At 36.0% G+C, this 24188-nt stretch overlaps 1 protein-coding gene across 3 annotated transcripts in view; it reads left to right on the top strand.

The window, feature by feature from the left end:
- Window positions 1–24188, top strand: part of OLFM3 (olfactomedin 3) — a 192919-nt gene that overhangs the window by 157200 nt on the left and 11531 nt on the right. For all 3 annotated transcript variants that reach the window (XM_077905640.1, XM_077905641.1, XM_077905639.1), the window contains exons 3-4: window positions 2550–2705; window positions 7405–7624. In XM_077905640.1, coding sequence (XP_077761766.1) covers window positions 2550–2705; window positions 7405–7624 — 376 coding nt within the window. The remainder of the gene's footprint in view (window positions 1–2549; window positions 2706–7404; window positions 7625–24188) is intronic.

The following is a 24188-nucleotide window of genomic DNA, read 5'->3' as shown; positions in this document are numbered from 1 at the left end:
GCCACATCCTTTCTGTCTAGACAGCTCCATCTCTATCCATTACCCAAATGTAGCTCTTCTACAATATAGATGGTCACAATCAAGTCTTAGCAAAAACTCTCTCTGTGCATTTTCCTACAACACAAATACAGTTGAAAATTAACCTAATAGGGTTAATCAGAGACAACATAAAAGAGAAGCTATTTTTAACTGTATCCAGAATATCTCATTTGCCTATGTTTTCTAACTGTATGGACTCTGCCTAGGTACATGGAATTCCTAGGAAAATATTGGTCACGCCAATGATGGGCATCTTCAAAGACAAATGCCATATTCAAATGTGTAGATAGTTTCTTTAATACAAATGGCTTTTCTTTATTCATGCTTAACCATAATAGAGCTGAAAATTATTTTGAGAGCATTAAATTTACCCAAGATGTAGTTACCATCTCCATCTTTCATTGTTGTCTCACTAATGTTGTGCCACACTAAAGATCCAAAAAAAAAAAAAAAAGAAGCTATCTAAGTAAGAATGATAGTAAATTAAGAAATATTTGGGAGTGATGTAATGCTATAGTGTTACAGTGACAGAAGGAGGAACTTTCCTTAAAATATTAAAATACTAATTACCTATTACTATTATTGGAAGCCTAAGATAATTTTACCCAAGAGATATTCATTGAGCAATTATTCTATTCCTGATTCTGTATAAGGTCTTAGAAATAAAATATTTGGATAAGATGCAGCTTCAGATCTCACAGAGCTCACCAAGGGGCAGCCACTTGTATGCTCCTACCCAACACCCTCAATACACAATTAGTTTTAATATAAGCTAGACTATAATATTTCCTGAAAAGATAGCATTCATAAAAGGCAGGCCTATGGATGAAACAGCAGAAAAGGAAAAAAAAAACAGGAAAATATGACCTTCTTTAATAAGTAGAAGTAGGCAAGCAAAGCAGCAGAATGCACTGCCTTTTTGGAATGTTCCAATTCTGAGGAATGTACCAACAATGGGCTCTTTATAGCTAGCTGGTCCACTGAGCTGTGTGACATACCTAATGACAGAAATTGAATAAATCACTCCTTCCTTATTTGTAACCCCCAATTGTTGCAATGAAGATAACTTTTTACTTATAAAAAGATAATATGTTTATTTAAAAATAAATAGAATAATGCTTAAAATGTATGAAACAAAATAAAATTCACCTGAAATTCCACCATAATGTTTTTTGGTGATTTCATGTATTCATTTCATGGAAATAAAACATATAATTCTATGTAGATTTATATATATATATATATTCTATTTAGCAGAGATTCCTTTCTATAATATTCATTACTTCTCACCCACATCACCCCCTGTATCAAAAAACTAACAACCTAATATGTATTCTTCTAATCCTTACATTCCTTTCTCCACCATGATTTTTTGTTCATATGCCCCATTTTTTATGCATATGTGAGAGACAGAGACACACATACGCACATAGAATTTGATTTAGTATAAAAGATCAAATTATATAAAAGCTGTTACATTCACTCTTCTCACTTGCTTTTCTCATGGAAATTCCTCCATCTTGAGCAAAATTTAATAAACACAGTGATCCTAATAAAATGCAGATTCTGACTCAGTAGCTCTGGGGCAGGCCCCAAGAATCTGCATTTTAACAGGCTCCCCAGTGATGCCAAACTTGCTGCTCTGTAGACAATAGTTTGAGTACCACGGTATAGAAACCTAGCTTACCCTCTAAAATAGTGTATTGGTACTCCATTCCCCAATCACTTAATAGCTCTCCAACTATTAGACATTTTCACTTTGTTTTTAGGGTTTTGCTGCCACAAAAATTAGAGAGCCTTTCTTTCCTCATTTCTAGATTTTTTACAGGTCACCTGTTTCCTACTTCTACATAGCCTGGAGCCCAAGGAACCTAAGAAGTACCCTCAGCTTAATCTGTGTTTGCTATCTACCTACCAAACACTTGATACAGCTGCCATTTTCTAGGTCTCTTAAACACTATGCTCTTCACGTATGGGGGTGGCCCAGCATTGCCACAGTGCATCTTGGTCAATTCAATCTCACCCCTGGGAGAACTTAAGATGTTGAAGTAACTGTACTAGAATGATTCCATTCTAATTCTATTGGACATGTCACTACCATCCACAATTGTTAAACATCCCGATCTTGAAGAAATCAGAGTTAGTACTTATAGAAACAACTCATGTTAACATTTAATAGCTTGGGGCATCATAAGCTTACAAGGCCCTGGGATGAAATTTCTATTTTTAAAATTTACTTTTCTGATTTATTAAATTCTTATTCATATTTATTTATCCCTAATCCTAGAATGACAATTTTATTATTTCCTGCTTAGGTTTAAATTTCCCTTGCTAAATTTTTGGAATATTTATCAGGAAGAATTGTCCTCCTGAAAACGAATCGTGTGGGGATGCAAATATGGATTTGGCACTTCCAGTTCTTTATGTTACTGTCATTTTTGCTACTTCAGTATTGATTGAATATACCTGTAAATAGACAATAATGTAGAGCCAATATTCTTGTTTAACAGGTTCAGAACATGTCCCAGTCTATCGAAGTCTTAAACCTGAGAACTCAGAGAGATTTCCAATATGTTCTAAAAATGGAAACCCAAATGAAAGGGCTGAAGGCCAAGTTTCGGCAGATTGAAGATGATCGGAAGACACTAATGACCAAGCATTTTCAAGTAGGTTTGACTTCTGCAATCTTGTCAATTCAAATCAGACACTGAGTGCAATGGACAGCCAGCATGGCAATCAGCTAGAAATAGCTGTGCGTTGGCCCACATGAGCAAGGTTAAAGACTCACTGGGGATGTCAATCATCTCTCCACTGGAACTGACCATTAGCTGGTAGGAATGCATAGAAGACTTGCTATAAAAAGAGCCTAATCCTCCTAGAGCTTGGTGGAGTTTCTCGATAGATTTACAGGCAATTCAATATCTAAGACAAGAGGAAATCTCAAGGAAGATTAATAATTAAACTTATCAATGCTTTTTCCTCATGACTTTATGCCCTGCTGATATGAGGAGGCATAGAGAGAATATTTAGTATTAAAAGAGGCAATAATACCATTAATAGTAGCATATAAAAAGAAAAGGAAGGCCATTTCATAACTCGATACAAAGTCTTTTCTCAGGCTTCAAGTCGTTTTTGGCAATTATCCAGAAACACTGAAAATGGAGAGAAATAGTGCTTTTAAGTATGCTATATGGACATTTAGCACCTATGTATGACAGTGCCGTATTTTTTAAAATCTATGATAATACCAGTTGAGCCTCTATTAAAAAGAAATAGCCTGCCTCCGAAGGGGTAGCACATAGTTTATAGAACACATTGTGGTTTTGTAAACAATAGTTCTTTTCTTCCTCCCTTCCCTAGTGAGATGCACTGCTGATGGTAAGGGAACGGGCCCAAATTTAAGCATCAGAAGTGCTTTTCACACATAATGGTGATGGGCACAGAGCTAGTCAGAGACATGTGACAGGAGGTCCACATAGCACACTTTGACCTGGCAGAAATATTCATGGTTTGTAATTTTCTTCAGTGGTGCTTAGGAGCCTAAGTAGGTATGTATAAGTTTTTACATTGAACCAGTTTTATTTTTGTTTATTTTTAAAGATTTTATTTATTTATTCATGAGAGACAGGGAGAGAGAGAGAGAGAGGCAGAGACACAGGCAGAGGGAAAAGCAGGCTCCATGCAGGGAGCCGGATGCGGGACTCAATCCCAAGACTCTGGGATCATGACCTGAGCCAAAGGCAGGCACCAATCCACTGAGCCACCCAGGGATCCCCAGAACCAGTTTTAAATTCAACCAGAGAGGTACAACAGAAGGAAAGGAGGGTAAGAGAGTGGATGATACTGACAAGAGATGAGGCTCAAGTGATGAATCATGATGTTGAGGTTGAAGAGAAAAGTAAGCAAACCCAGGAGGTTAAGAAATTAGAATAAATTAGAGCAAGGCTTAGAAGATATCTTAAGTGTAAATATTATTGGGAATGAGAGAATGAGTGAACCGGATGAGTAGATAATTTATGGGGGGGGGGGATGGCAAACAGTGAAAAGTAGAAGGCTGAGGCGGAAATGAGTTAACGTTAACCAATACTTATTGAGCATGTACCGTGTGCAAGGCAGTGTTGGCCCACTGCTGGATATATAATGATCTCTCTTCAATGAAAGACAACTAAAACAGGCATAGAAAATTGATGGTAAAGAGAAGCAGAAACATTATTTAACAGCACAAAGGAAGAGTAATCTTATTTAGTTTTATTCAGAGAAGATCAGGGCAGGATTTTCAAGATTTGGCAATTTTCCAGAAAGCAGTTTTGGACTAGTCTTCCCAACACACACACACAGACACACAGAATCACAGAAGAGTTTCAGAAAACCAGAGGATTCTCCAAGTGTTCAGGGTTAGGGTGTAGGCTGTAGAGGAGTAATGTGAGCCGGATGCTGAGGACATCAACGAAGGAGGAAATGGTAAGCTGGCACTTACAGCACAGGGCCGGGGGTGGAGGGCGGGGGGTGCATGCCCAGAAAGGAAGGACAGAAGGAGAGGTGCTCAGGGTGTCTGGCGCAGAGTGAAAATTACTCAGGCTCAGATGGACAATGCAGAACTCTCTGATGCCAAGGGATAGTTTGAGGGTGCCAAGCCTGGAAGAGCTGGGAAGGCATGATGAAGCCTGTGTATTTGTGGGAACCCTTGGGAGAAGATCAGAAATAAACAGAGAGATAAAAAGCTGAGAGAAACTCAAGGAAATAATTTGCCTTTTCTGTAAGTTTGCTTAGCAGCAACCAGGCTGTGAGTAAGAAAACTTAATTCTCAGGCAGCACCATATGACATAATGATTTTGATTTTACCAGTTCACATAATCCAAGTAGATACTTAAGTTATATGTTAAAATCTAAACAGCAATAATAATTTTCTGAAGAATTACACATATTCAACACATAGTTCTGGCAACTTTAAATATACATTAGCTAATTTAGTCTTCTCAACAATACTATAAAGTAGGCACTATACTTATTTCCATTGTTCAGATAAGAAACTGATGCAATTTGTTCAGCACTTATATCTAATATGCATCAGGACCACAATATCCAACTCGAGAGGTAAGCCTGCTAATACCAGTTCTACACTGCATCTCCAAATAGATTATAGCTCTCTGAAACGTAAGCATAATAATTACATGCTCAATATGTTTGTTGAATTTATGTATTCACTGAGCCTGAGCACGAGTCAGATTTGGCATGAAGTGCTGAGGTACCATATTTGATGCAAAGAACTGGAACATTCCAAAAGTAAATTTACATCAAAAATACTTTTTAATTGGAAGAAAACCCTACTCTGATACACCATTTTCAACTTATCAAAAATGCTAAGTAAGTTCTGTCTTCAGTACTTTTTAAGATGAAAATCTTATTCTAGTTATCAGTACACATATGTGCCATTCTACTTTAACCTTTTAAAAATTTGATGTGTATATTGGTTGAACTTCCCCTTGCTCTCTGACTGATGTCCAGAGTTTCAAAATTGATTACCAATAACCAAATTATGAATTTTTGAAGAGATCCAAAAATATAATTACCTGTCTTTGTTGCTGGTTTTTTGTTTTTTGTTTTTTGGGGTTTTTTTTTTTAGTTCAGGGGAAAAAAAGTCACCAAAATTGTGACACTGAATTGCTTTCTTTTCAATATTCCCATAGCGTAACATAAAACTCTTCATTGTAACTATTGCTATAATATGCAGCAAATGCTACCGACAGAACTCTTCTTATTAAAATCATAATGAAGCAATTGTGTCTTCCTTTTGGGATGCCACAAGATGTTCAAACTAATAAGTTTATTTCCAAATGAGCCACCAAAATGGGTAAAGCTATGCAATTTCACCTTTTCACTGTGATATTTATGAATCGTTCTCATTATGAAGACTCTGTCCCCTCCCACACAACATGGACATATAGACAAAATCAAAAAATTCAGAGCTTACAGAGCAAGTGGAAATTTCCCCACAAGAAACATAAGCCCATATACCAGGGCAGCATTGGGAACTCCTGCTATTTTAATGCATTTATAGTAATAACATCTTCCAAATGTAATTTTAAAATGCAATTTTCAGCTCCTTAAATTAGTTAGTGTACAGCATGGTTTCTGACAGCACCTATGGATTATTCTCAAATGATCATAACAGTGACAGCTCTTTCCACAAATGAGATCATCTGTAAAAAACTCACAACTGACTCACATTCATGAAATATTTTCACTGACCACTACGACCACATTAAAGGCAAAGAAGAAAAGGTGACACAACCTCAAAATTGAAAGTGAAACTGCAGGTGAGGTTCAGTCTCATGATGCTAGAGATAAGAGACACTGTGTTGGCAAAATATGCTTCTTGTTCTCCAGATAAAAAACAACTCTGCAGTTTCAAACAAATCGGTACAGCTAGTTCTTTTGTTCCATAAACTGTGAGTACCTTGGTCCCTGAAAGAGTTAAAAGAGTTAATTCACTACATGGGTAAGCAACTCTGCCTTACTTAAAGAGCTCTAAATTATCTATGCTAAGGCAAATGGAATCAGAATGTGGGTAATAATTCAAAATGGTAAACAGCAACAGGCATTTCTCTGAGCTTTGAGGAGCTTTGCATGATTTATTATGCTTGCTGAACTTACCTTCCTAATGATGTTGTGTTAAGATGGATGTTAGAAAGAATGAGGAATCCCTGAGCATAATGGAAGGGACAGAGTGGTAGGAAACCACAGTTGGAACAATTGAAGTGTTACAGAAAAGCTGTTCCAGGATTCAAAATTTCTTTTAAGTGTACCCCCATAACATAGATAGTCAGGGGGTAATTAGAGTTAACAGACATGAGATATTTGACCTATTTCTAGTAATTCACAATAAGAAGATGGCTCCTGATGATATTGCCTAAATAATGCATTGTTCACTTTTTAAAATGCTACCAGAAAGTGAAATGATACTTTAATCTTTAATTGCTAGCATAAGAAGTTTTTATAATTACGATAAGGATCAATTGTTTTATTGAAAAGCACCTAATCATAATTTAAAGAGAGGTTCTTATATTGAGATAAATGGATTTGCTACTAATGATCATGTAGCCACTACATGATCTCACAAAGTACCTAATTTCAACCAAAAGTCAGTAAGATTTTTGATATACAAGTATTGAATCAATATGTTGTAAACCTGAAACTAATATAATGTTATATCCTGATTATACATTAATAAAACTTTTCTTTTAATTTTCAAAAAAAGGAATTTTGAGTCTGTTTTAATAAGTTCCTTTAGGTATGGTATTAAAAAGAACATAGCTGCTTGATCTGTTTAAATGACTTTTAGGAACAATTGGCTGCTCTTCACAGGAGTTGAAAGAGAAGATGGATGAACTCCTGCCCTTGATCCCCGTGCTGGAACAGTACAAAACAGATGCCAAGTTAATCACCCAGTTCAAGGAGGAAATCCGGAATCTGTCTGCCGTCCTCACCGGGATTCAAGAGGAAATTGGTGCCTATGACTATGAGGAACTGCATCAAAGAGTGCTTAGCCTAGAAACCAGACTTCGTGATTGCATGAAAAAGCTGAGTAAGTAGAACAATTTCATTTGTTTAAGTTGTATTTTTAAGTGGTTTCAATGAAAACTGCATTCTTAACATTTTGCAGATAGTCATGAATATCTAATTATAGAGCAACCAATGCCTGCTTTCTAAGTATTCCATAACGCCTTAAGCACACTGTGTAACCAGTGTTATTTGATTAACAGTTGCCTAATTTTCAGAGCATGCTATTATCATTTGATGGCTTGAAATAATGCAGACAATTCTACTGGCTACACTAATGGCGGTAAATTACTACAGACGGATAACATGTAATCGTCAATCATTACTTGTCTAGAAGTGGAGAGGGGAGAGGCATTTTTGGTAGTGAAGAAAGTTAGAGGTTGGGAAAAAGGTAGTTACCTTGGGACCAAATATGAAACAGCAGTGATTAAATCAAACAGAAACAATTCCTCTACTATAGAGAATTGCCATCAGCTAGTTGTTCTGATCCACCCAAGAAATAAAAAGGAGGCACCTACTCAAATATATATTCACTACTTTGCAAGGGGTCAAGCATAGGATATGGGATATGGATTCCAGTTCAGGACTCCTGAAATGTGTGGTTCAACCTGGTCTGAGTTTCTGAACTCTTCCACTTCATCCACGAGATAATTATTCAGCTGAAATCATCATGACACTAGTCTGTAATTTCATGCAAAATAAATATGTGGTCATAAATTAAATAAGGGGGTGTTGTAAGTCCATTTAGGAACAGTATTTTAGTTGTTGACATAAAGTGATATACCAGAGAGGTCAAGTCAATAACCATAGAAAAGTATTCCCCCAAGGGAAAGAAAAAAATTTCTAGAATAGAAAATAAACTAAAAAGAGAAAAAAAGAATTCGGAAAAGATAATTTCTAGTAAAGACAATTTCAGAGAATAAATGTAAACACTTAGAATTTGAATGGCTGATGAAAAATTGAAAGACTATTTTACAAATGCAATCCAAATAAAAAAGAGAATGAATTTACAGAGAGTTGCATGTAGTACAGTTCAAAACAATGTGGGGAATCACCACATCAGAGGGCCCACTGTGGCCAACCCAGGATTTCCAAGAGATTTCGACAAAATTACTTGGAAGGCAATTAACATAAACCCTAAAGCTAAACGCTCATACAGAAATCCTCAGTTCCTTATTCCTCATCCGTCAAGGCCTGTACTTTTTCATCTATAACTAGTCTCCTAACAATCACTACTCCAGTAGATTCTATGACTCCTCTTCTTGCACTTTTCACTCATTGTCCACATTATTGCCTAGGGATTTTTTGGAAGCATGAATCTGAAATTAGTTTGCACTGCTGAAAATCTCCTAGGACTCCCTTATATCCTAGGATATAGTCCCCAGCTTATGAGGCCCTCCTCCATAAGTGGCCATCCCTACTTCTCCCATCTCAGGTCCTGCCACTCCTTCCCTCACATGCTATGTCCCTGTCTTGTGTGCTCTATGCTTTCTTATCACAGGGTAGTGTTGAGATACTTGTCCCTTTTCCTGTCAACACTCTTTCCTGTTTATCCTTTCTGTGTCAACACATATTCACTTGACATGTGAGACAAATCCCCATTCATCCTTCAGGTCTCAGTTTACATGTCATGCCTTGACAAAATCCTCCATTGCTCTCCCTGTATATACTATGTGTCCCTGCTAGGTGCTCCCAAATCCTGATATTTCACCAATGACTGGACTTTTCATGTTTCATTATCATTGCATGTGTAACTGGATAGCTATCTTCTAGATTTTTGTTCCATGAGAACAAGAACAATGTCTATGATATTCCCTTTAAAACTTGTATCCCCCCAATGCCTAGAAAAGTGCCTGACAAAGGAAAGTTAATATTTGCTGAATACATTAATTCTATAATGACTCATATAGTAATAATTTCCAATTTTCAACCAAGTAAATATTAGCTATTTCAAGACATTGAATAAATTGAAAAAAAAAAAAAAGCTCTCTTCACCACTTCACCACATATTTGAGTCAGGGGGCATAGGACTGACTGAGACTAAGGAAAGAAGGAGTTATTTATCTGATATACCACCTTATACACTGTTTTGTTAATAATTAATGTTATAGAGTTTATTGCTAATAGAGAAAAGGTAAATATTACTGACATAAGTGAATTCTGTTATATTTTATGTTTAAATCAAGAAATACCTTTAGTTTGATGCACATATTAATTACATAGGTTGCCAGATGATGTCTCCACCAAACCAGATGAGAAGAACATCTCAGTCCAAGAATTGAGTGCCCTCAATATCTAAGTTCCTTTGGGGGTTGCAAAGAAATATCCAAATGCATTTTCATTATCTCATAAAATATTTGATTACAGATTTTCTGTCAATGACAGCACATAGGATTGGTCTGTGTAGGACTTTGACTTACTTTGAAGAGGCCTGTTTGTTACAGATGAATCACTCCAGATTCTGAGAATAGATTCATTTGGTTATTTCTAGCATCTTATGATAAACCCAAGCCATAGGCCTTGTACACCGAGACCAGATATCTGCTAAGTACACACACTCTACTAAAGGAAGGAAAGGCAATAGAATAGTTCTAGCTAGTAAACACTTTGAAACTTAAAGTATGCCAGTCAGGTTTTTGAGAGATTGGCATGGAAAATTCTTGGAATTTACTTAATTTTAGAAATGAATTTCACTTCTAACATATATTCTGAGTTGACTCAGCTAGAAATAATGTTGCAGTTAGGAAATGAAATCTACACTCCTGGGCAGCCTAGGTGGCTCAGTGGTTTACCACCGCTTTCAGCCCAGGGTGTGATCGAGTCCCATGTCGGGCTCCCTGCACGGAGCCTGCTTCTCCCTCTGCCTGTCTGTCTGTCTGTCTGTCTCTCTCTCTCTCTCATAAATGCATAAATAAAATCTTAAAAAAAAAAAAAAAGAAATCTACATTCCTTTCAGGTCTTTCATAATCCCGTGTAGTTTTTTTTCAGTCCACATATAAATCTCCCACACACAGCCTCCTCCAATATTGAAAATGATATTTGGGACAAAGGGGATTAATTTAAGTGGACATAAATTCATACTATTTCTTCCTACTGAACCATGGATATTTCCATGGTATCCTTAGGCCTTAGGACTGTGATCCACTATATATATATATATATATATTTTTTTTTTTTTTTAACATCAAAGGCTCTTTTTATTAATTTGCCCTCATAGGCAACAAAGTTAGAAAGAATGTGACTGTCAAATTAAGTACATTAATTAGTTAATATTTAATTTTATTTTAACTAATCAAAAACAAAACCTAGCTACCAATGCAAATATCAAACAGCAATAAAATAGTGTTCAACTTTCTTATTTAATGAGATGGTTGCTATTTGAGTTAATTGATATGACCTTACAAGAAACTGGAAATAATTCTCACACATTATAAACTCTTTTCTAGATTATTAACAGCTCTGAGGTCCCTATTTACTTAGAAGAGAGGCCAGTGCCACAATGACTCTAACTTATTTATGCTTCTTTTTGTCCCAAGAATTGGGTACTTTTCTCCATCACAACAGATCTACAGAACAAGCAGAACTACTTACTGAGAGTCTCCTAAGCAGAAAGTAAATTTATCAACGGAATCACAACCATTAATTACAATGTAAAGAACACGTCCAGGTAGAGACAGACAGACCTAATGACATAAGGTATGAAGTCACACGGTTCCTGAAAAAATAAATAACAGAATCTTCATATTATCCTTTTAAAAATGACTCCAGTTTGAAAAGAAGTATCTGATACATATATTTGCCAAGAAAACACAAACACATGATTGAGAGTGGTGCCTTAAATTAATAGTTTAACACTACTGGGATCCCTGGGTGGCTCAGCGGTTTAGCGCCTGCCTTGGCCCAGGGCGCGATCCTGGAGTCCTGGGATCGAGTTCCACATCAAGCTCCCGGCATGAAGCCTGCCTCTCCCTCCTCCTGTGTCTCTGCCTCTCTCTCTCTCTCTCTCTCTCTCTCTCTGTCTATCATAAATAAATAAATCTTAAAAAAAATAGTTTAACACTACTTAGTACTTCTACTTCCTGGGACTTTCAATAAAAATTATATGAAGTTATCTCTGGGAACCCTTTTAACTTTATGCCTACTATTAACTGATAAGTAAATGCCCAATTATCAAAATATCAGAACACATGGACTCAGAAAACAGATGTTAATCAACAGGAGAACCATTAATTGGACATGAAGGGAAAAAAAAATCTGGGGTTCAGTGTTCTAAAAGCATCTAAAATCCACTTGCTCTGCTGTTTGGATCTATAGTGGGACATTGGATAAACATGGTATCCTCAATATAGTAACAGGAACAAGAAGGCTCATCCATCAGTGGCATCCTTGCTTTCAACACACAAAACCAATTAGCAGAGGGCAGAAATGGATTGGGGCAAGAGAATAAAATTGTAACAATGATGAATGCATCTCCACTCACCTTTTCAGTGAATTTGCTTTTAGGGAAAATGTCACACTATATATCACATAAATTTTAAGATACTAAAAAACAAACTAGGCTCATTGCCTGCAAGGTCTAAGTCACTCCCAAACAGTGAATAAGGCAGTTAAGGAAATCACAGGCCATTAACAGCACTAGAGCACAACTCCACTTATTTCTACTAGAGAATTAAAGTTTTAGAGAAAATAGAAATTAGGGGGAAAGAAAAAAAAAAAAAAGCTTCCATAGTAATGCACCCTAGTGGCCTGAATGAGACACAGTGATGCTCTTTCCTAACTGCTTAATTTTCTCCTATGAGAGACAGAATAAAGCCCCATGTGCTTAATTAAATACCCTGTTCCCAGACACGCAAAATATAATTATATGCATGTAAGAATTTGATGAAAAAAGCATGGTTAAAGATCTCACACACATACCCTGAGAACATCAATGGATGTTTAATGTGCGTTATAATCAGGCTTTTTAGTCCTCTGCTCCCCACTCCCTCAAGTTCGTTCTATTTTAGGGCAATGGTGTGGTGCCATCTAGTGAAGCACAGGGCACATCTTTCTACTAAGAGTTTTGAGGCTTCATGTTCAATAGAAGTAGCATAGCACTCAAAACCTTAAGTCACAATTATGAAATTCGGGTTACTGTCTTTACCGTGTTTATACCAAATTAGATTTTTAAGGGAAATTGTCTATGTGGTAATAGTGTGGTAATAGTCTTATTTGTTCATTCACTAAATATTTATTGACTCTCCAATACATGCTGGCACTCCAGTGGGCAGTTGGTGATACAAAGATGAGTAGCACACTGTCTCCCTCTACTGTTAAGAAGTCTGCATTCTAGTGGAGACAATGAGCACAAAAGAAGGTAACTACAGCCTACTGCTTGGCAAGCACTGTGCCAGCTGTTTTACGTGGGTTAGTTCTAACCACTGCAAGAACTTAGGCAATATCATTGGCAATTTATGCTCAGAACATTTAAATTATTTACCAAAGGTACGTGTTGGAGCAGCATTCTTTAAACTCAAGTTCCTTCTGAATTTAAAGGCAGATTTCTTCCCCGGATTTCTTTTTCTTGCTGTAGAAAGAAAGGAGCTAGAGAGTCATTTTCATCCTTTCCTAAAACTCATGCACATGCACTCATATCATTCCTCTCTCCAATCAATCTCTTAAAGCACCTCACTCCTGCTTCCTCACTTCCATCACCCTAACCCAGACCATCATTCATCATCTCTCATTTGGGAAACTGCAATGGCTTCCTACCCACTCCTCTTTACCCAAAGTCATTGCCTCTCCACCATTTGGGGTGTTTAGAGTAATCATTACCAAATGCAAATTAATCATACTACACCTATGTTTAAATGATTTTCTTTTAAAATTAAATCAAAATAGCTTTTCATGGTCCATCTTGATGACATGGACTCTGCCTAATTCTCCAGCCCTTGTCTCATAAGTTCTCATCATGTACTCCCTCTAAACTTTAGCCATTCTAATCATTCAGTTCCTCAGTCATGCATGTTTTCTTGCCTGGATATTGACCTTATTCCACCCTGTCACGGAACACTCTTCCATCTCACCTATCCAAATTCTAATGATTTTGCATTTTACATACCAGACACCAACTTTCCTATGAGGCCTTCTCTGATTGCTCCTTTATGTGGTTGGACTCCCCTGGCACAGTCTCTAAGAGTTCCCCATCCCACCCCCCATGACATATTTTTCAGAAATTTCCATTCTGGAAATTTTCCATTCCAAAAAAAATCTGCTTTCTTAAAATTTTTGTAATCTCTACTCCCTTAAAGAAAAGTCCCTCCTCTGAGAATTCAGGGGTCATCTATGTCTTATTTCGGTTGAATTCTTGTAGACTATCATAAAACACCTGAAACATAGTAGGTAAAAATTAGTGTCTACCGAGGATTTGAGAGGAAATTTTTTTTTAAGATTTATTTATTAGAGAGAGAGAAGGAGAGAGAGAAAAGGAAGAAGTGGAGGGAGTGGGAGAGAGAGTCTTAAGCAGATTCTGCACTGAGCACAGAACCTGACACAGGGCTGGATCTCATAACCCTGAGATCATGACCTGAGCCAAAACCAAGAGTCAGTTGCTTAACTGTGCCACCCAGGGGCCCTGAGAGCAAATATTTTTAAAACAAAAATCTTTATGTTGCATTCAAGAAATAAATCAGTGTATGTCAAATATAAAACATCTGGATCTTTTATAAAACACACAAATCTTTAAGGAAAAAAGATAACAAAAGCACAGCCTTCATTAACCTTTTTTCTGTTGCCATCTGTTCTTGTTTCAATGGTAATGCAACATTACATTACAAAACATAAGATATTTGGTTCTACCGAGCACCTAAAGCATGACACTGAAAATCTCAGTGAAAGCAGGAATTAAGAGAAAAGTTAAACTGTGTGCCTGGAGTGGATTGGAGTGAAGATTTAACTTGGAAATTTAATAGGAGAAATTTACAAGAATAACCCCACGAATTAAATTGAGAAGATCTTCAAATGAGTCATTTAGTAAGGACAATCCTACTCTCCCTAAAATTCTAGACTGTAATATAGAATGCAGCTGCTCAGTATCCAAGCACTTGGTGATGATGACTCATTCTCCCAGAATCCTGGAACCCTCATTATTTTTCCACATTTTGGGGTAATTAGCATACTTTACCATAAATTGATTTATTATTTATCTTTCTTTTTATGTCCTACATTTTCCTAGATTACAACTAAATAACAAGATTTTTAAGGATATAAAAATTGTGCTTTTAGAAGAAAGCATGAATTGTCAAATTATTTGGGATTTTATCATACAATTCTGCTCCACTTAATTTGGATATTAAATAGGCTTCCCCTTAAACATATGTTCAAAATAGAAGCTCTATCTCAGAAAAAAAATGAGATAATTTTTAAAATAATTTCATAAATCAAATCAAGAGAAATAAAATGCTCACTTTCCTCCACTGCCTATTCACTGTACTTTTGAATATACAGAACCATGCACATGCAATATATAAAAAAATGCTAATTATAATAGCTTAATAAATTTAGAATTGTTAATTTTAGAAAAATACAGATATTTAAAAACATATTATTCTTGACCTTATTTACCAGACACCCATCGAGAAAACTCATTCTAGTGCCCCCAATAATACATCAATTATGTCCATCATTATCCCCACCTTTCTCTCAGTAGTATAAGTGGTAAGATTAAATATACAAATAAAATCTTAAGTAATATGCATAGATTTTACTATATTTTACTAGAATTCACTGTGTATGGTAGACATAAACTTATTTTCAGTAGCTTTAATAGACGTAAAAGATCAAATCATATCTACTTGCTACATGAGTTCTCCAATGGCCTTAAGTAAAAAGAAACAACATTCCGTCATAAACGGATTCACTACTCCATTTAATTTACTTATATGGGCATGGCCTTAGGATTTAAATCCAGAAGCTGTTAGTCCAGGATATTACAAGATACAATTATATATTGAAGAAATAAACAAAAGACAGATGGTTTTTATGCTTCATTGATCCAAACACAGATCCACTGAATCCCAAATGATATATTTTCCTGAGCTACTGATTGATAAATATGGATTGCAACTGGTCGTAAAGAGTTTAATGTCTAAAAGTCATTAGAAAATAAAACGGTCACTTTCATAAACTATCTGTTCAGTATATTTTCTGAATATATACAACCGTATATATGTAATATATTATAAAATGCTAATATTTTCATGTGCCTCTCTGTAGACAGAGGAGCATAGCAGGAGAAAATCAATGAAGCAAGACTCTTAACTTCCTTCTTTGCCATCCACTTTTGCAAGAACATTTGTCTTCCAGGCATTTGAGGAAATTATCCTTTCTGTCTGGTTTTGTCCTCATAGAAAGTGAGAGTGAAGTAAGAAAGATAATGATTTATTTGAACAAAAACTAGTTTTCAGGAGCCAAGAAATAGAAATGACTCCTATTGTTTATTTTATTTTACTTTATTTTTACAATTTCTCCACTCCATCAGAATCTGAAAATACCTGTGTTTACTTGACATTAAGGTCCATAAAAGTATAACTAAAAAAGCATCCAGCTGCTTGTAAATTCTTGCACCTTTAATTTTACCAATTTCATTATCAAGATGAATTTTAGCTTGGAATCAAATAACTATTTGGAAGATAAACTTCAGCTGCAAAGAAATCAACATTGAGAGTCCTGTTTTTTGGCTTCCCAAGAGTAAGAGTAGATGATAATGATGGTGACCATGATCACCCTGATGATGTGTATGTATTTTACAACAACCCACAAATACCACCTTCTTCCCAGCAACATATAAAAGTTTGTTGATCCTCTATCCACTCAGTGTTTCCTTAGTCAGAATAAGGAAATAGCAAGCTTCAGAATTTTCATTTGAGAGGAGGAAACTCCATCCCAGAGACAAAGTGCATTATTCAATTTTAATGCTACAGCTTAGATTGGAAACCGGATCTCTTAACACTCACCTCAGCATTCTAACCTGGATGGAATATACTACAAAAACATTTCCATGGAAAATTTCTGGGAATTTGTAGAAGTCAAAAACAAAGATACTTCTCCCATCCCCCTCCAAAAAAAGTATAAAAAAGATAGAGGCATGGTTATCGTGGTTCCTAAATAGATTATACTACCATCTACTCATGGGGTTCGTTTATTTAATAATTCTCTTTTCCATCTCCCCTCTCTAATAGATTATTCGCAGAGGCAAACAAACTTTTCTTAAACATAACATCAGCACAATAATAAAATGTTCCCATAATCCTTTATTTCTCTACCCTCCTCTTTCCGCTTTTTCTCCTTTGAAAGAATCTTCTATAGCTGCTGCTTTAATTTACAGTCTTCAAAACCAACTGTGATCCAGTTTCTCTTCTTAACATACCATCTCCATTTGATTCTTGTGGTCACCAGTGGCTCCTTGCTGCTAACTTCCATGATCACTTCTGTGAGGTTATTAGATATCTCAGTGGTATTCCCCACAAGTCAGTACTTCATCCTTTCTAAAACACTGTTTTTTGTTTTTTGTTTTCTTAACACTACACTATTTTTAGGTCCCATTTGTAGCTTCTTTTGGGCTCTTTTGCTGGGTCACAATGCCCCAGAGCTCTGTTCTAAATGCTTTCTTTTTTTCTGTACATGTCCTTCCTCTAAGGCAATATTTAGCCTCTGGCTTTCACCAGACTGTTAAAGCTGTATCTCAAAAGGGTGTCTATGCTCCCTAGATTTTTTAACTATCCTCTTTACACCTCCACTGGCATGCATACCAGTCATGAACAACTTAAAATAATCTCTACTGAATTCTTGATCTTTTCTCCCATACTCATCCCTTCTTCAGTTACTTCCTGTGAGTAAATGGCAACTACAATCTTCCCAGCTTGGACAAGCCAAAATTGGGATGTTATCTTGGACTATCTTTTAATTTAAGGTTTTCTTCAATTCCTCTTTTTACTTTCCATTATAACATCTATTCTGAAGCCAGTCCCATCAACTGTATCCCAAGATTGTGACCCAAACCATCTATTATTCTCCATCCCCATCACCACTTCCATCATCTCACCTGGCCCAATGCAATAATCTTTTAACTGGCCTCCCTGTCTATACAATATTCCCTCTGTAATTCCTTTCCATATGCCACCTAGAGTCATATTTTTAGAAGCTGGCTCATAGTCTGCCACTATCCCATCTTCTTAAAATTCCCCGATAGTTTTATATCATACCTGGAATAAAATCCAAAAACTCTGATTTTACATAGCTTCAGTTTTGGACCACTTAGCTAACCTCATCTCCTTTTCCAAGTGTGCTCTGGACATACTGCCCTTTTTTTTTTTTGTTAATTTCTGTATCTTTTAACTCATCAAGCATATCCAGATATAGGGCCATAGTGAGGACAACAAGAATAGCTAATATTTATTAAGTTATATAATTTTTTTAATCTTCCCAAAAACCCTGTGAAATAGATATCATTACTGTTGATATCCAGGAGACACTGGGAAGTTAAAAACTATTCAAGATCCCCAGAGAGTAAGTGATAGAATCAGGATACAAATCCAGACAGTCAGATGCCTTAACTCCTACTCCCCAGCTTTAATACTGCCCTCTCTTAGCTGATCCACTGCCTCAGTATCCTTCCCTTCGACTTATGGTTCCATGGATGACTTCTTTTTTTTTTCTTTTCTGTTTTTAAAATTTTATTTAAACTCAGTTTGCCAACATATGGTATAACACCCAGCGCTCATCACATCATGTGTCCCCGTTAACATCTGTCACCCAGTCACCCCATTCCCCCACCCATCTCCCCTTCTACAACCCTTTGTTTTTTTCCCAGGGTTAGCAGTTTTTCATGGTTTGTCTCCCTCTCTAATTTTTCCCACTCAGTTTCCCTCTTTTCCCTTATAGTCCCTTTCACTATTTCTTATATTCTACATGTGCGTGAAACCACATGATTGTCTTTCTCCGATCGACTTATTGCAATTAGCTTAATATTAGCTTAATACCTTCCGGTTCCATACACATCAATGTAAATAGTAGGTATTCATCCTTTCTGATGGCTGAGTAATATTCCATTGTGTACATAGACCACATTATCTTTATCCTTTCATCTGTCGAAAGACATCGTGACTTCTTCCACAGTTTGGCTACTGTGGACATTGCTACTATAAACATTGGGGAGCAGGTGTCCCGGCGTTTCACTGCATCTGTATCTTTGGGGTAAATACTCAGTAGTGCAACTGCTGGGTCATAGGGTAGCTCTATTTTTAACTTCTTGAGGAACCTCCACACAGTTTTCCAGAGTAGCTGTACCAGATCACATTCCCACCAACAGTGCAAGAGGGTTCCCCTTTCTCCACATCCTCTCCAACATTTGTTTTTTCCTGTCTTGTTAATTTTAGCCTGGTGTGAGGTGGTATCTCATTGTGAGATACACTGGTGTGAGGTGGTATCTCATTGTGGTTATGATTTGTATTTCCCTGATGGCAAGTGAGATGGTGTGAGGTGGTATCTCATTGTGGTTATGATTTGTATTTCCCTGATGGCAAGTGAGATGAAACATTTCTTCATATGCTTGTTGGCTGTGTGCAGGTCTTCTTTGGAGAATGTCTGTTCATAACTTCTGCCCATTTCTTGACTGGATTGTTTGTTTTTTGGGTGTTGAGTTTGATAAGTTTTTTATATATCTTGGATACTAGCCGTTTATCTGATATATCACTTGCAAATATCTTCTCCCATTCTATAGTTTCCTTTTAGTTTGTTGACTGTTTCCTTTACTTTGCTGAAGCTTCTTATCTTGATGAAGCCATGGCTGACTTCTTGTCAATTAGATCTCAGATTAGATATCACCCTTTCTGAAAGGCCCTCCCTACTCACCCAATCTAAAGCAGCAAACCCTCTGTCACTATCTAATTATTCTACTTAAATATTTGCATTAAAATTTTCCTGATATATTTCCTTTTTGCTTACTTGTTTTAGCCCCCTTTTCTTCAAAATGGAAGCTTTCTTCAAAATGAAACCAGAAAAAATATGTCATGTTTTGGCTTACCATTGCAGTTCTAGTACATGGAACAGTGCTTGATGCTCATTAAGTCTTAGCTTGATGAATTAATGAGTAATAAAATGAATAAGTGAGTGAATTAATAAATGACTCATTTAAGATATTATTTTTAAATTGTTGATGCTTTGAGCCATTATAATTTTTCACTTCAAGTGTGCTTTGTAGATTAATGCTATAAATTTTAGTTTACTCAGAATGTCACTGTGGGGTGGAAAGTTATGGTGGATCAAAGTCAAATGCCAGGAAGACAAAGGCTGGCATTTCATACTGTGAGTCACTGAGCAGATGGGCGATAGCTAATGGGTGACACATGGAGGATATTGATGGAGAGAGGAATCATATAGAAGAACCAAAGAATGCAAAACACAAAGTTCATAAATGTTCACAGGAATCTCTCTGGCCAGAGACTACATGTAAAATATCTTTATTTGGAACCAGAGTTCACATAGTTTCATATTTATCCTTTTTTTAATTTTTTTTTAAGTGACCAAGTGCAAGTGGCACGGGGCAAGAGGCACAGAGTAAGAGAGTATCTCAAGCAGGCTCCATGCTCAGTGCAGAACCTGACACAGGGCTCAATCTCACAACCTTGAAATCATGACCTGAACCTAAGGCAAGGGTCTGACACTCAACTGACTGCACCACCCAGGTGCCCCTACATGTATATTTTTAAAATGGTCTACATCTAACATAAAAACCCATTACACACACACAGAATCACTGAAATCTCACAAAGTTTGCAAAATTATATTGATTTACTACATTATGGAAATAAGTTTTCTTCACACAGTCAGGACAACTACCATTAAAACATATATGCAAGACCAAATCAGTGGGACCTAACAAGAAATACAATTGCTAAGTATGTCCTTTCTTGACCCTCACATTCATTTTTTTCAGATTTTATTTATTTGAGAGAGAACTGGGGCAGGGGACAGGGAAGGAGGGCAGAAAGAGAGAGAGAAGCAGATTCCCTGCTGAGCAAGAAGCCCAAAGCAGGGCTTGATCCCAGGACCCTGGATCATTACCTGAGCTGAAGGCAGACACTTAGCTGACTGATCCAACCAGGCACCCCCTCATGTTCATTTTTTTCTAGAAAATTAAACATGGGAAACTACTTGAACTTGCTGGTTTCTGTGTTTGACAATTTATGTTTTGTAGAACAGTAAAGGTAAAAGTGGTTTAAAATGAGATAAATTTCAAGTTATCTAAGTAAGCTTAGTGGAAGACTTTCTGTAATTATTTTATATCAAGAGATATTCAGTGGTCTCAATGCTACATTCTTTTTCTCTCAATATAGTCTTAGTCTGAAATCACTTCTTCATTTAACTTTCCTTGTCAGATGATTAAAAAAACAAAAAGAAGAATTAAAGAAGAAACGGAAAGGATAAGCAATAGTATTTTGAGGAGCTACAACACATGGACCTATTTTGTCTTCCTCTTATATTCCCACAGTATTGGCACATAAGTTCTCAGTAAATGGTTGTTAAGTGAATAAATTAATTATTTTATACTTAAATATTAAGAATTGATTTTATCCTCTAATATATTTCAGAAAAAAACATCCATTGTCATAAGAAGAAAGCAAAGTCATTTTTAGTTTAGGTGTCAGAAGCTTTTAAGTCCTGGTGTAAATTCTGTCTTAATTCCTGGCCTAAGTGATCTAAGCTCAGCAGTATCCCTTTGCCATATGGATACAATGCTGGGTTGTATCCAAACATCACAGAAGCCAAGACACCTCAAGCCACTGATGTGCTGTCAGTTTTGGGAAATGTTGATTATATGAGGTTCATGGCACAATTCCTAATTCCAAATATAGTTCTTGTACAGGTTTTAACTAATCCATCTCAATTCATATTAAAGTTATGTTACATAGACTGAGTTCAGACACTCATTCACACCCATAAAAGGAATCAACACATGAAATATGCATACATCTGAAGCAAATATGGACTTTGTATCTTCTTGCTTTATCTAAACTGTGCTTCTGCCTTGAGGCAATAGAGGCTACCTATATTAGAGGAGCTAACTTTGCCAATAAAGAAGGTTAAAAATTTCATTTTGAGTTTTAATTGTATGTATAGTCTGGCTAAGTGTTGAGTTAAACTTCATAACTACAAATCTCCATTCACTTTCAGTATCAAAACAATTGAGGTCACTATAATTTCTTCCTGTGTTTCCATTTGGCCATTTCCTCTGGATATAAAGTGTTATAGAAACTAACATCCCATTATGTTTATATTTCATATTGAGACATTATATTGATCTATATCCAGAACTAGTTTTAACAAACTTCTGAGATTCCAGATATCTTTTTTTCAAAAGTGCATTCATCTTTAGAAGATATTTCCACTCTTTTCTTTTGTGGCCATCACTGAAATGGATGGTCAAAATGAAATTCAGTCCCTGTGTGACTTCTGACTAGAGCAAGAAATGTAAAAGGCATTTCCATACACCTTCTCACATCCACAGGAAGAGTATCTGTTCCTCTCTTTGCAAATGCTCAGACAGAAATACAATGTTGAATGCATGCCCATTCAAAAAAGATGATAAAGTGTAGGCTGGGCAAGGACTCTACAAAGATCAGCAAATTTGCAAAATAGTCTAGGGTTACAGGACAAAATGTGACTTCTACACTGAATGAGTACAGTGGGAGGAGGCAAAGGCACAACTATTTGTGTGGGGATTCACCCTAGCAACTCGGTTACCAGTAAACTAAAACTGGATAAAGACCAAAACAGGATCCTTGAGCATAAAGCCAAGGTAAGAAAGAAAAAGGGCAAATATAAGGAAGAAACAATTAAGAAGATGCAGGAATGAAGTAATCTTATATACAACTTTTAATAAAAACTGCTATAAAATAAAAACAAAGTATTTTTCAAGAAATTTTAGACTGATTTTTCCTTCTTTACAAAGTGGGTCATATTTTTCCTAGGTCGTAGTCACTATTTTGAATTAAAATACATAGCATTTCTACTTGAATCACATGCATAATATCTTTTAATACAGCTCCTACACACGTACTAACAAATGTAATCACCTATTAACTTTTCTTAACATCTCTATAAAATAACTGATAAATGTAATTCATAGTATGGATTCTAATTTTTTTAAGTGAAATAATTAAAGGGAAAGAGACTGCCATGTCAACTATAGACAGAGATGGAAGTTTAAAGAACACAATTTCAAACTAGTCCTTATAGGACTGAAGCCAAATTAATATTCAGAATACTCACAGCTTTCATTTCTGGAGACTATTTCTATATTCAATTTCCACCTACTTCCTAGACCTGCAAGGAAGCATGGCATTTAAAAACCTGGAAATTATTTGTCAATGAGCAATACATAAATGTGATTTTTGCTTTTTAAATTTAATGGCTAATATTAAGTTTTTGCAACTATTTTAGCTTTTAAAATTATAATTTAAATATTGTACACACATAACTAGAAAATTATATGCTTAGAATAAAAAGCAAGTCTCCTTTTCCAGGGGCAACCACATTTAGGTTTAATTATAGGGCTTCAGGTGGCCGAAACCATATTTCTAATACTGTTTATTTTTCCACTTTTTGGGTGGGCAGGTTATCAATTCTGAAAAATTTTTACTGACTTTTTTGCTCAGCAAAATGCAGACTGAAGTCACTTAGGCAAAGCCACTTCTTTATCTCATAATACGATTTTATGACTATTCACAGTTTAGACCTTAGTAACTTCTAACTTCATACCTCATATTTAAATCTTTATTATTTTTTCATCCACTATAGGAAAGCTCTCTTAGCACCCTATTTTTAAGTAGGATGTCAGTTACACTTCCATCTTTTTTTCATCTCTTCTCCTAATTTTTAATTCTTTCATCATGCGGTCTTTCCCTATTCTTTTATGTTATCATGGTTGGAAACATTTTGTTGTTTCTATAATCAGAGTAGATGAAATATCTCTGAAGTATTCTATAATTAGTTTACTAGCTGATTCTACAAGTTAAACACAAATGTTTTCATTATTATGACAGTGCTCATGTTGTTCTTCAGGAGTTAGGTGGTGGACTCTGATATATTCCTTTTCTCTGAGTCCAACTTCACATCATCTGTGCCATTCAAAAGGGAAAGTCATTAGAGTTAAGTTCAAATGAACTTTCCTTTTATTTCTGTATGGTAATTGACTCCCCCATACCCACTTCTTCTTAGAGAATCTCATACAGTATTTCGGTAGATCAATTCCCCTTACTTCTGAGACTCCCTCTTGCACATGTCTGTCCATTCTGGACTAATTGCTCTTAAGGTCTCCTGCACAGTTGTCATTCTGGGACAAAAAAGTTACTGTTTTCCTAGTCTAATGTCTTCCCTGTCTCTGTTCACTGTTAATTTTCCTACACTATGTCCTCAGATAATTTCTTAAGAAAAAGTACATTGTAGGCAAACTTTGCAAAGTTTACATGTGAAACAATATCCCTAGTATAGTTTCCTCTAATTTTTCTCCCTAAAGATAAAGGCACTAATTATTGTCTTCCAGCATTCAG

This window comes from Canis aureus, chromosome 8 (assembly GCF_053574225.1).
Source record: "Canis aureus isolate CA01 chromosome 8, VMU_Caureus_v.1.0, whole genome shotgun sequence".
In the NCBI taxonomy this organism is placed as follows: Eukaryota; Metazoa; Chordata; class Mammalia; order Carnivora; family Canidae; genus Canis; species Canis aureus.
The sequence above is the reverse complement of the archived record's forward strand: the minus strand, read 5'-3'. Positions and strand labels throughout refer to the sequence as shown.